At 30.7% G+C, this 14,406-nt stretch overlaps 2 protein-coding genes across 4 annotated transcripts in view; one reads left to right on the top strand and one right to left on the bottom strand.

Annotated features, from left to right (window-relative positions):
- LOC110025926 (pheophytinase, chloroplastic) overlaps positions 1–14,406 on the top strand; it is a 79,520-nt gene that overhangs the window by 37,350 nt on the left and 27,764 nt on the right. The gene's annotated exons all lie outside the window — the stretch shown is intronic.
- The window catches only part of LOC110025911 (KH domain-containing protein HEN4-like), a 32,037-nt gene that overhangs the window by 2,370 nt on the left and 15,261 nt on the right, over positions 1–14,406 (bottom strand). For both annotated transcript variants that reach the window (XM_020726608.1, XM_020726616.1), the window contains exon 6: positions 669–748. In XM_020726608.1, the coding sequence (XP_020582267.1) occupies positions 669–748 (80 nt within the window). The remainder of the gene's footprint in view (positions 1–668; positions 749–14,406) is intronic.

Below are 14,406 nucleotides of genomic sequence, written 5' to 3'. Positions count from 1 at the left end.
CGAGAGAGATTTCACACATTATTTTTTTATATATATATATATATATATATATATATACACACACCATAACTACCTATATAAAAAACTAAATTCTTAATATATTACAAAATTTGTTGCTTATATTACACACGAAGCGTTTAATTATATTAATTTTGAGTTAGAACAAAGTGATTGATGCCAAAAACTCAAAGAAAAAATGCAAAATGATTTATGAGCTCAAACTTCACTTTAATAGGTTTATATTGATTATGCCAAACTAAAATCAAGTCTCTATCTTGGTTGTTACTCAATAAATATATTATATTATATTATAAAATTGCTTAAGCGGGCCTTAATCTATAATAAATCTGAGCTATTCCAAGCCATTATCGGGTTTTGAAGGCTTAATTAAATGGGCTTACACGTGGTTGGCTAACTCATTTGACATCCCTAGCTTCATCAAAGTGAGTATAAGTGATCTCTATTTAGTTTAAAAAGTAAAGGTATAACAATCCCACTTAATGCGTTTTTTAGACTACAATGAGTTTCATTTTATTTAACCTCACATCAATTTTAATATAATTTACTATAATTATAAGTACAAGCAATATTCTAACTATAATCACATTAATCTTATAATTATTTATTATCATTGTACCAAAATAGCGCTAAAAGGGTTAAGATCTAACCCTGGGAAACCACCAATTCTTCTGGAAGGCGCTCCTGCAAAATCAGGAATAGGCATTGGTCCAACACCTTCTCTCATGCCCTGTAAAAAGTTATTCAATAACTTCATGAAGTGATCCAAAATCGAAAAAATTTGTACAGATTTCGTTCATTATACATGAAATGCGTCTAATGCAACTAATAGCACTTTAACAAAAATAAGTGGCACAGAAGAAACATGGAGTTGTAAATAGACAACAAAATAGAAGAAGATGTTTATAAAATAGACATGAAAGTGGAAGGCTTCCACATAAAATTAATGTTGTCTTTTAACAATGGCAATTTCCATTATTTCACGATCTAGAACTAAATCTAGAAGAAGGAAACAAGAGAAAAGCGATGAAATGGTCATCTGACTCTTCTCAGGGATCCGTTTATATAACAGAGTTTATAAAAGTATCAATTTAGTCCACAAACTCTTTTAATATGACTTGAAATAGACCTCAACGAAGACTCTTTTGGACCCCATTGGGAAGAATTAATTATTTCACGATCTAGAACTAAATCTAGAAGAAGGAAACAAGAGAAAAGCGATGAAATGGTCATCTGACTCTTCTCAGGGATCCGTTTATATACCAGAGTTTATAAAAGTATCAATTTAGTCCACGAACTCTTTTAATATGAGTTGAAATAGACCTCAACGAAGATTCTTTTGGACCCCATTGGGAAGAATTTAGCACTTTATAAACTCTGAGACTAAAATGGCCTAAAGTAAATAGTCAGGGGACTATTTTGGAACTTTACTTGAAGAAAAACATAATTCTATTCGACCACAAAGAAAAGAATTGTTTTTTTTTTCTGTGGTCAAGGTAAAAAAAGTAATGTATTTCATAACTGGCAAAAAATCTCCATGGACAAAGACATGCTAGCCCCACCAACAGAGAGATGAACATTAATGGAGATCATAGAAATTACAAAAACAAATAAGTACAAATGTTGTTAAATTATAGATTTGATGATGCAACTCTAGCACATGTCAAGTAGAATCTGCGACAAAACAAAAAGGACAAGCAAAAAAAATCAGTCAAGCCAGTCCATTAAGCAATACATGTCCAATAAAAACTATTTAAGCCCGTAACATATTGAAATAATATACCAACATACTATAATTTCAGTATTCCAAAAAATAATTTCTTCCATTGGGCAGAGGGCTGGATAGGCTTATCGACGACACACAAGTCAAATTCTAATTAAAGGAGGGAAATTCCTTCATGGATCAAGAATTATGTATGGTAAGTTGTTCTTTGAAATCTTAATATAGTACTAAAAATAATCTGAACAAACAAAAAGATATAATCAACTTTGAACGCTAATGACAAGTGAAAGGTCAAACCATGAAGCAAAATATAACAAAGTTGTCAAAAATAGTTAGCATTTCCAAATAAAAAATATTTGACATGGTTATAAATGCAATTATTTATTAATTAGTTATTATAGCGTCGGCTTTCTTCGAATTTGCCTTCTCAAGGGTGGTTTAGTGACAGTTGCAGGGGAGTTTGAGAAAAGTAGACAACCTACAAAAAAAATTGACTTTTAGTTGACTGTGGTTGTCAGTATCTGTAGGTAGACGGAAGACCTCGATAGATAATACTTCAAGGGAGTTTGCAGGGAAGTTGACAACCATATGAAAAATTGCAGGGTATGACCTACAAAACAAGAAAAGCCCAAAAAAACCTCTGCGGCAGAAAAAACTCTAGAAGGCCTGATACATAAAAGCTCCAGAGGAGGATCTGCTGCATAAAAGAATTTGGAAGAGGGTCTGATGCAAAAAAAAAGCTTTCGACGAAGACCCGATATAGGAAAAGGCTCTGGAGGAGGCTCGGTTACATAAAGAATTTTGGTGGAGAACTTGTTACAAGAAAAGCTCAGGAGGGCCTGATGCAGAAAAAAGTTCCAAAGGAGGGCTTGTTTAGGGGAAAAGCTTCAGAGGAAGAGGCTTTGCACCGAGGAGCGCATCTAGCAGGATACTTCCGAATACAGAGAGAGTTCCGAATGTAAAGGAAAAACAAAGGACTGCATGAAGTTTTTTGGGCAGTAGGTAGGAAACAATGGAAAAAGGAAAAATAGGTTGGCTGTTGGGATTCCATTCAAAGATATGTCCAGTCTTGTCATTGTAACAAGTTGTTTTGAAAGTAAACCAAAGATAAACTCCTTTGTAACAAGTTTCCCGTTGTTTCCACAAACCACACATGTGAAATGACGAAATACACAACGGAAGCAGTTGCAGCTGCAACTTCTTGCAGGAAGGAATAGCAGTTGAAACCTGCAAGGGGAAAGCGTCAAAAATAGCTCCTCACCTCTATCCACTTTTGTTGGGAAGACATCTGGGAAAATAACTTCTCCTCTTCGGTTGTGAGTACCACTGCAAAGAGAAAGTCCCAACTCATTGAACATTGGTGGTGACTCTCCGATTAGGATTTCCAAAAGAGAGAAAGAGCCAATCACACCCAGGAAATTCTGCTGACAGAAAAAAACTGCAGAAGAAAGAGCTGCTGGAAACACAGGTCCCCTTGATGTCTGCGCAAGGGAAAATACTGCAGGAGAAAGGGTCCGCTACGAATCAGGCTGCAGGAAACAATGTTGGATTTTTATAGAAGAACAGCAGGAAACAACAGTAAATACCGCTAGATTTTAGAGAAATAGTTGTGTTGTGTGGAAAGGATGTCGGTGTAAGGCTAAACAAATAATGTGGACACTTCATCAATAATAGGGAGCTCAAGATACAAAAAAACACCGCTGGAAACACAGGTCCCCTTGATGTCTGCGCAAGGGAAAATATTGCAGGAGAAAGGGTCCGCTACAAATCAGGCTGCAGGAAACAACGTTGGATTTTTATAGAAGAACAACAGGAAACAACAGTAAATACCGCTAGATTTTAGAGAAATAGTTGTGTTGTGTGGAAAGGATGTCGGTGTAAGGCTAAACAAATAATGTGGACACTTCATCAATAATAGGGAGCTCAAGATACAAAAAAACACCACGAGGGACATCATGCTTTCCAAAACTTCTCACTAAAGGTGTTGAAAGCATCATGCCACTGTTAATTGTCTTATCACTCGACGTCTGACTGTTGAGTCGGAGGCCACGCTCGAGACAGTAAAGCTCCCAACAGAAATTTTCGAACTGAATGTCGGCCTGGCCGGTGTAGATCGACATGCACTCCCTCATTTTTTAACAGAGAAAGAAAAAAACTCAAAGAACAAAAATGCAGAAGTTTTCCAGTCAACAGAGAGGGTTTTCGGTGATAGGAGAAAAAGACTTTCTGCAACATACGAGATTTTCGGATGATAGCAGCTGCAGGGAAAGGAAAGTGGCAAAAATCGTTTCAAATATCAAGGCGAGTGCCACGCATAGAGGACGGCAGAAAGGGAGTTTGACGGTTCTTGAAGGTCTAGTGGCCAAGGTATAAAATTAAGCTCTGATACCATGTTGAAATTTAGAATAATGTAAAATTTTTTATTGATATGAAATGGGATATAAATAACCCTTACATGAATTCAAGAATAAAAAAGACAATAAAAATAAAATAACAAAAAAGAAAATATATAACACATAAAAAATCTCCAATTAGTTAATTCATTATAATTATTTGGAGATAAAGGAAACATAAAATAGGAAATCCTAAAATAAATAAATAAATAAAACTAATCGAATAAAATAAATCTAAAATAGAAAAGGAAATAAAATTATATTAGAAAAAAAAAATCTAATACTCATAGCTCCTAATTGGAATAAATTAATTTTTAATATAACTTCTAACAAAATAAAATATCTTTATAGGTAAAGTATGAAAACCAAACTGTTGGGTAAATTTTACGAAAAACATTGAAAGCTCTATTAATAAGGAATGTAGCAAAAAAATAACTTCACCAAAAAGATATATTGGCACCTGATTTCTAAATAACAATGCTCAAACTATTTACAATAAGTATTTTACTATTTTTAGTTGCATCAACTTCATGTGGGATGTCGACACGGAAACTTTGATGAACTATCTTTTTTTTGAAAAAATCGGACCTAAAATATTTTTAAAATATTATCGATCATTATCACTCCATAGTATTTGAGTAGTTTTTTGAAAATGTGTTTGTATCGTGGTGTAAAAAATTTTAACAATTGTTTCCACTTCACATTTTTCTTTCATTAAATATAAACAACTTAACATTGAACATTAATAAAGGTCACAAACCATTTTTTTCGAGTAGGGCTCGTGTTCGATGTTTATAAGTAGGGATATTAAAATGGCCCGTTATTCGTGAACAGCTCGTGTTCGATTCGTTCACTAAGTTAGCGAGCTGAACACGAACAATTTTTTTTGTGCTCGATATATAAACGAGTTGAACACGAACAAAGATTTGCTCATGCACGTTCAGCTCTTTTTGGCTCAAAATACAACTCATGAAATATATATATATATATTGATGAGTAGTATTTTTATAAAATTTAATTGATTGCAAGGCTACAAACATTTATAATCAATTAAATTATTAATTAAAAAAATAAAATATATTAAATTATATTTAAAGAAAGTTTTAATATAAATAATAAGAGTTACACCTTGCCCCAACCCTTAACTTCCTGCAGCTGCGTGATAAGGGTTGTCAAAATGACTCTTTGTTCGCAAACTGCTTTTGTTCGGCTCGCTGAGCAAATGAGCAGAACACAAACACTTTTTATGTTCGAAATATAAATGAGTTGAAGATGAATAGTGATATTTTTTAACGAGTCAAACACGAGATGAACTTGGGCTCGCTCATGTTCGGCTCATTTACACCCCTATTTATAAGGAACCTGAATATCACTATGATTCAAATTAAAAGGTGTAGTGGGTTTGAAAATTTGGAGAGGAAAAGACACTAAAACCTTTGACAAACTGATAGACTTCACATTTGAAAGGTAGATTTTTGTTTTAAAATAAATTGAGAAAGAAAAATTTTAAATATTGAAAACTAGAATGACCCAATCTATAATGTCATTACATAATGAAAATGTTTTCAAAAGTAAAATCAAAATTTAAACAAATACTTTGAGATTGTCTATTCACATAAATTGATCGTCAAAATAATAGTATCATTTTCTTTAGCATTGTCTCCCAATGGTTAATTCCTAAAACTCTCAACAACAAGAGTGGAAATTCATTTAACACTTATAATCATAGGTAATTTTGCTAATGATAATAGATTACAAGACAAATTGGGAACCATCAAACTTGCCACAAAGGATTAAGAACGTGCTGAGCTTTACAGTTCATTTCCTGCAATTACTGAGAGGAAATCAGTGGCAATTTTGATCATTTTATTGCCTACACAAAGTCTATATGATGAGATAATTTAAAACAACAAATCATATGATGATTTGCACTAGAATCAATTATCGAAGCATGAATAAAATTAGGGTTAACACAATGCAATGGCTACAGAATTACCACTCAGTCTTGAGTTTCATCAGTAGTGGTTTGATAAGCCTGGCCTTCAAGCTAAGATTTTGGTTTCCAATTTGTAGGCTTACCATAAAGTTTCCAATATATCCTTTTCGTATGTCATGATTTTATGAAATGCTCGCACCATAATTTTATTTTTTCCTTCTTCGCATGTAACAGCGCCCCTAGATACAAGAGTTGTCAGAGCAGACTTGTACAAAAAACACTTGTAGAGTTCAATCACAATGGTACAAAAAGGAAACAATAGCGCAAATATTCGAATGTTTGGTCCTCACATATAGAACCGAACTTAGAGTGTTACTGCCTCTGTCGTTAAAAGGAATTCGAGGACAAAATATGTTTTAGATGATGTAACATTCGTGTATGGGTCAAAAAATTTGCAAAAGAGCTTCTATCTCGTAATTTCAATCGTGATTGTTTCTCTTACAAGTAGTTTCTCTATAGGACAAGGCAAATGGAAAAGAAGCCATACTATCTGTGTCGTGGTAGACCCAAAGCCCGTCAATCCATAACCCTTGACAACTAATAACGTTGTGAAATCAAGAGGGAATTGATACGCTACGAAATCATAATCCCATCGGTTTTCTCAGCCATTCAATTGCTTCGGGTAGAAGCAGAGCGAAAGTGAGAGACAAATTTGTCGCACAACTACAATGAAGGTTTTGGGAGTGGAAAAATAATTATTATTATGAGAAACAATATTTAACCCTTGTTATTGTTATGTTTTAAGATAACATCCTTCAAATAAATAAGATATGTTTTAAATTTTTGCAACCATATGGATGTAAGTCCAGTTTGGGTTTGTGGGCTATAAGTCCCTTTTGGGTTTAGGGGTTGTAAGTCCTTGTAATAACACTAAACTGCATCTACTCACAATATTACACGTATCTACGTAATAACACTAAACTGCATCTACTCACAATATTACGAGTATCTACTTACAAGAATCAATTATTTTTCACGCATGCCACCTAGTTCTAATAATCAAACTAATTATATATTAAATAGAAAAATATCATAATATCCTCAAAATGAAGAGGATCTGAATAATTGGATGATTCCAAAAGTTAATAAAACTTTGATATATAAAATAAGCATCTTTGATTTCAAAGGAAAAAAGTTAAATTAAAATAGTTGAACAATCAATTTTCATAGATGAAAATGAAAAAACAATTCATTTTATAAATCCTGAAAATTTGCAAAAATTTATACAAGAATATAAAAATATTTTCATGTTGGTTTAATCCAGAATGCATTCAAACCTTTAAAATGCATTTATTTTTGTCTGTCTAAGAGATGACAGATACATAAATTTGGCACAATTCTTTATGGGAGTTATTGAAACAAGTTTATGTCATGGACCTATCTATTTTAATACATTTTGAAATTTTAGTCTATCATTAACAGATATAAATCTGTTTGAAACAACTAAACTTCAAATTCAATTGCAGGGGTATGATTTTTTATCTGATCAGAAATAATAGCTCTGGTTTATAGAATTCAATTTAAGGTAATGAATACCATACATTTTAGAGTTAGAAAAAAAAGTTGAACCAATGGAAAAAATAAGGAATTTTAAACATTAAACTACAAAAAATATAGAGATTAGTACCATGTGGTTACCGTAGAAAATGAAAGAAAATTTATTAACCAAATATTTTTTAATGAACTAAACGACATAAATAATCAAGTTTCATGTCCTTTGTACTTTAGTTCATTGAAGAATACATCAAAAAATTAAATTTAGCAATGCTAAATAAAAAATGATTAAATAAAATAGGAGAAACAATGGAATCTTATCCTCCAATTATTACAACTGTAATTAATACCAAGTTAGAAATCTTAGAAATATCAGCATTCGGTAAATTAAGCACTGAAATTAATTCTTTTAAAAAATTTAAAACTATAATTAAACAATTAAATTATGCTAATACAACTTTACAAATCATATTTGAACATTTAACTCAGATAAAGAAATTAAATACAAAACAAGAAAGTTCTAATAAATCACTTGCATAATAAAAGACATCCGGCTATGTAGTCTCATCCTAAATTTCAATTTGATTTAGGACCAAATATGAAAGATTTTAAGAAAATAATCTCATAATTAAAAGAAAATAAATAATCTGTAATTGATGAAATAAATTCTGACTTAGAAGAAATATCTTCTAAAAACGAATCTATTGAAGATTTATCTGACGTAGACTTTAGATAAACTTCAAAATAAGTTATAAAATTTAAATTTAAATCCTTTAGAAATAAATAAAATAAAATATTAAAAGAGGCAATTAGATCAACATTATTATACTAGACCAACACCTCAAGATATTCAATTTGAAGAAAATAATGGAAGATATCTACACGTAATTGATACTACTCAAGAATATGAATGAAATATAGATGAGCAAACTAAAACTCAAATACAAGAAACTTTCATCAAATGATATATGCCACTACAGCTCAATTAAGGAGAAATTTTGCTCCTTTAATAGCAAAAATAATTACCTATGAATTTAATAGAATTCTTAAAGGTTGGTGGAAAAACTGTCACACAGTCGAGCAAAAACAACACTTGTTAAGAGAAACAAGACTAGAAGTTGTTAACCATCCAAAAACGGAAGCTGTATACAATCTTACTATCACTATACTTGGACATTTCACTGGAAATGTTTAGATAACAGTGAGAGAACGAAACCACTATTACAAAAATTAAAATGTCCAATTTTAACACATTTTAGATAGTATAAAGATGTGATTATTAGCAAGTAATGCAACTTAGTGATGTTTGTCATCCCCATTGGAAACAAAAGTCTTTTGAAGGGCTTCCTAATCTTTTCACGGAAAGAGTTACGAGAACCCTCAAAGACACTTCTGGATTAATTTCATATGAATCTTTGACTTATGAAAAAAATATAAATTGTTGTATTCAAACATGACGAGATATGTGTTCTGAAATTAAACTGAATCATCAGCTTAAAGCAATTATTCAAGAAAAAAAAGGAAATAGGTTAATTTTCTGAGCAATTTGCTTGCAATATATCTAATATCTCTCCTTCAGATAAAAAGGAAAAAAATTAATAAAGTTCATAAAAGAAAACTCAAAAAGAAAAAAAATAGAACGAGAAAAAAATCCTCGCATTCGAGACATAAGTTTTCAAAATCAAAGAGAAAAATCTCTAAAATTAAATGTTATAAATGTGACAAAATTGTTCACTACACAAATAAATGCATCACACACAAAAAAACTAAATTACTTAAAGATAAACAAAGGGTTAAGACAAACCCAAAAGAAAATTATGTTAACTGATATTGAATTTTCTCAGTCAGATAATGACTATTTAAGTCTAATTACATCGTCAGAAACTTCTGATGATGAAAATTGTTGTTCCAAATGTGAACAAAAAGATTATTCAAAACATGTCATTGAAATGTCAGAATCATTTAGTCTAGCGAAAGTTCAAAGGATGAAATCATCAAAGTCCTAGCTCGGGTATCTGACCTCAGAACAAGAGATAAATTTATTAAACTCTTAGAATATAATAAAAAGAATATAGAACTCGAGATTCAAGAATCTACATTTTATTCTATGACAGGCGTATTTGATCGTATCAATAAAAGATATGAATCTGAAACAACTATTTAAGATCTTAAAGTTGAAATTAATCAACTAAAAAAAGAAATTACTCAACTAAAAACTAATAAAAATGAGTTTAATCATAGATTAGGTAATCTTGAAATTGAGAATAATCTCAATCTAGAAAAGGAAAATGAAGAACTTTAAAAAGAAATAAAGAAAATCAAGAAGAAAACATAGAAACAAATATCTTTTTACAATCCTTACAACAACAATAATTCAAAAATAGTATATATCATTACGTTAATTATAAGTAAAGAATTTATAATAAACAATTCAACAGGACAAGCAGATAGTGGTGTTGACATGAAGTGTATTCATGAAGAATAGTATCTTCTAAATATTTTGAAAAAAATCACTCAAAAGTTAGCTTCTGCTAGCGGTAATAGAATGAAAAAAAAAAAAGCAAATAGCAAATAAATCAATATGTAAATATGATATTTGCATACCAATTCTTTTTTTTCTTATTAAAAATCTTACTCAACATATTATATTATTTTGGGTACTGCATTCTTAATAAAAACATGTCTATAACGAAAATAGATGAGAAGGGCATTGATTGCCTGATTTATAATAAACCAATTTCATTACAAATCATAGTAGATCCTAAAGAAATCATATTAAACGAAATGAATAAAATTAGAAATAAAAGTTTTCAAATAAAAAATATAAAAGAAGATATATAAATTAAATCTATTTCAAACAAATTAAAAGAACCTAAGGTTTAACAAAAAACCAAAGATTTGTTTATAGACTTTCAACAAACAATTTGTGGAGATAATTCAATATCATTTTGGAATAGAAAAATACCGTATGGTAAAGACCATACGAAGAAAATTTTGATGAAATAAATATTTCGATTAAGGCTAGACATTGTCAAATCAATAAAGATTATTTACAATTATGTAAGCTAGATATTAATGATCTCATTAACAAAAATTAATTAATAATTCATACTCCTCTTTGAGTTGTAAATACAAATCAAAGAAGATCGCTATAAAACAGCTTTTACTATAATATTTGGACATTACGAATGAAACGTAATGCCTTTTGGGCTTAAACTTGCCCCCTCTAAATTTCAATTTATCATAAATGATATTTTTAATCCATATCTAAATTATACTTTAGTATATATTGATGATGTTTTAGTATTTTCCCAAAACACAGATGAACATTTTAAACATCTAAAAACATTTAAATACTTGATTCAAAAAAATGATTTTGTTGTCCAGCAACTAAAATGAAATTGTTCCACGAAAATATTAGATTCCTTGGATATAATATCTTCAATGCTTCTATCATTCCTATAAATAGAAGTATTTTTTGATATAATTCAGGATAAGAAACAATTACAACGGTTTCTATGAGCATTAAATTACGTTTCTAATTTTTATCAAAATCTAGCTATCTAACAACAATTTTATTAGATTATTTGAAGAAAAATCCTCCTATACGGACACATTCATGTTAATGTTGTTCGCCTTATTAAACAAAAAGTAAAAAATCTTCCTTGCCGCAATTTAGCTAATTCTACCTGTTTCAAAATTTTTTAAGGGTCTGTTAAGGGCAGTTGCAGCTTATTGAATAATATGTTGATAAGCTAATTAGAAATAATCTGGATTCCTTGGATATAATATCTTCAATGCTTCTATCAATCCTATAAATAGAAGTATAGAATTTACTAATAAATTTTTTGATATAATTCAGGATAAGAAACAATTACAACGGTTTCTATGAGCATTAAATTACGTTTCTAATTTTTATCAAAATCTAGCTATCTAACAACAATTTTATTAGATTATTTGAAGAAAAATCCTCCTATACGGACACATTCATGTTAATGTTGTTCGCCTTATTAAACAAAAAGTAAAAAATCTTCCTTGCCGCAATTTAGCTAATTCTAGCTGTTTCAAAATTTTTTAAGGGTCTGTTAAGGGCAGCTGCAGCTTATTGAATAATCTTTTGATAAGCTAATTAGAAATAATCTTTTGATAAGCTAGGTGTTGTGGTTATTATAAATTTTTATTTTTTTTGAAAAAGTCAAACTGCTGCCAAAAAGCTGTCATCGCACCTAGATTGGTGCGGCGTGAAAACGCGATTTTCAACGCTTTGAAAACGCATAAGCTGTCAAAATGCAGTTTACCCAAACAAGTCATGTGTGTTTTCAAAATGTCACCGCACCAAATAAGCTGTCCCAAACGAGCCCTAAATAGAATGTTCTAATATAGTATATGGTGGTATCTTAAAACAAATAAATTCTTCTAAGAAAGAATTAGTTATATTGATCTGGGGACGATGGAATACCACGCAAACCAAATATCCAGGAGTAAAAAAAGATATGCTTTCAATCTTGAAATGTATTTTTAAATTTCAGAATAATCTTTTTAATTAAAATTTTATTACATATTGACTGCTCCGCAGTAAAGCATATTATTCAAAAAGATGTCAAAAATTTAGCATCTAAACAAATATTTGCTCATTGGCAAGTTCAATTATTTATTTTTTTTTATTTTGATATTAAATTTATTCCTGGCGAGTCTAATTCCTTACCTGATTTCCTAACTAGCAAATTTTTGCAAGGATCAACTGAGCTGGATCAGCCCCAAATGGAAAGCTCCAATAGAGCCCCGTAGATCTCGTGCTCCCTCGTTAGGGTGAGGGACAGGAGGTTTAAGAGGTCACGGAGATCAAGGCGCAATTCCAATAATTCCATCCCTAAAGGTCAAATAGACCTTCATGAATATCTTTATGGTATTCCACCAAAATATGAAGTAAAGGAACCTTCTACAGTTATTCCTCCGGAGGTAAAAACCATGAAAGAAGTACTAACTTCTACAACTGTCGAATACTCTTATATCACTAAAAAGCTTAAACAAATTATTCAGAAAATTAATACAAAAGATAGTCACATCACAATGATATCATTCTTAGCAAAACAATATCTGTGAAGAACTGCTTTCCCCAATGAATCATACCTCACTCGTGGGGTATGTGAGAAAATATTAATCAATTAAAATGTGTAGATATACAACATAGATTCGATGAAGCAAAACAAGATATGTTATATAGAAAACATGTTAAACAAAATATTATTCTTCATTGTGACTAGGGACTTAACCCTTATTAAAAGAGGATAGTTTTTTCTCTCTTGAATTTTAGTAAATTGCTAGAATTATGTTAATGTCATGATAAAAATCCTTTTATTTGGCAAACTCCAAAATAATATTGAGCTATTTATTATTATTTTTGTTTAATAATTCCTTGGCATTTTGTAATAACAAATAACACAATATTACAAAATGCCCAAGAATTATTAAACAAGTATAATAATAAATAACACAATATTATTAAACAGTTACTGGAGGACTTAGACACTAATAACTGAACTCCAATATGCCGGAGCTTCTTACAATTCAATATGTCGGAGCATCGTGCACTTCAACTTTTACAAGACTCAAACTTCTTTTAAAAACTTGCACACCAAAACAAAACACAGCCTTGCTAAAGATAGAAGGGGTTGGAACTCAAAATTAATTACAAACTAACAGAAGAATAGATGCTAAAAGGATAACACATCCAAAAAGTATCCACTAACATTAGTAGTAGAAAAAGTCAAAAAGTAAATAGTAGACTTCTACTCACAATAGTGGAAAATAAAGGACAGTTAGTGGAGGGCCCTACCACTATCATGTTTTTGAATTATTGGGTGGGCCCACAATCACTCATAACAGCAGTAGATGTCAGTTGGTTGTTGCTACGTTCCCTCATCATTGGATTTCGGCATTTAATCTCTTGGGCTATAGGCAATAATCTAGGCAAACCCATCATCGGCCCAGTTTTCAAAGCCACCCATGGATTCATCATCGTCACTTTTATGAACTAAAAACGTTTGGAAGATCTTCATAAACTGTCTGTCACAACTTTCAATATTTTTTTTTTATCCGACATGTAGATTCATGGGAAATTTTATCTTGAACCCCTCAAAAATCTCAGAGAAATAGGTTTCAACACTATTAGATATAGGAATATTGATGGCTTCATATTTTTGTAGAATTTCATTAATTTGCTTTGATTTATACTCCTCAATAATCCGAGGCAACCACTTAAGAGTATGTTTGGAGTAGCTGCAACTTATTAAGAAGTTGTTGTAAAACTGTTGAAGAATAATTTGATGTTGACAAAAGCTGTGCTATTATAATTTTTTTCTTTTTTGAATAAGTCAGACGGCAACTAGAAAGTTGTCACCGCACCTAGCCAATATGGGTGTAAACAAGCCGAACATGAGCGAGTGCAAACTCAACTCATGTTCAGCTCATTAAAAATACCATTGTTCATGTTCGGTTCAATTATATTTCGAACACAAAAATTGTGTTTGTGTTCGGCTCATTTGCTTAGCGAGCCGAACACAAGTTATTTGTGACAAAGAGTCGTTTAGACAACCTTAGTCATGCAGCCGTAGAGTTAGGCAAGATTTAAATCTTATTATTTATATTAAAACATCTTCATATAATTTAATCTAATTTTATTCTATTTTTTAATTAACAATTTTAATTGATTATAAATCTTTGTAGCCTTGTAGTCAATTAATTTTTTTTGAAAACACTATTCATCAATTATGTATATTATA

Source organism: Phalaenopsis equestris, unplaced genomic scaffold (genome assembly GCF_001263595.1).
Source record: "Phalaenopsis equestris unplaced genomic scaffold, ASM126359v1 Scaffold000002, whole genome shotgun sequence".
Lineage (NCBI taxonomy): Eukaryota > Viridiplantae > Streptophyta > Magnoliopsida > Asparagales > Orchidaceae > Phalaenopsis > Phalaenopsis equestris.
Note: the sequence above shows the minus strand (reverse complement) of the source record. Positions and strands in the feature narration are given on the sequence as shown.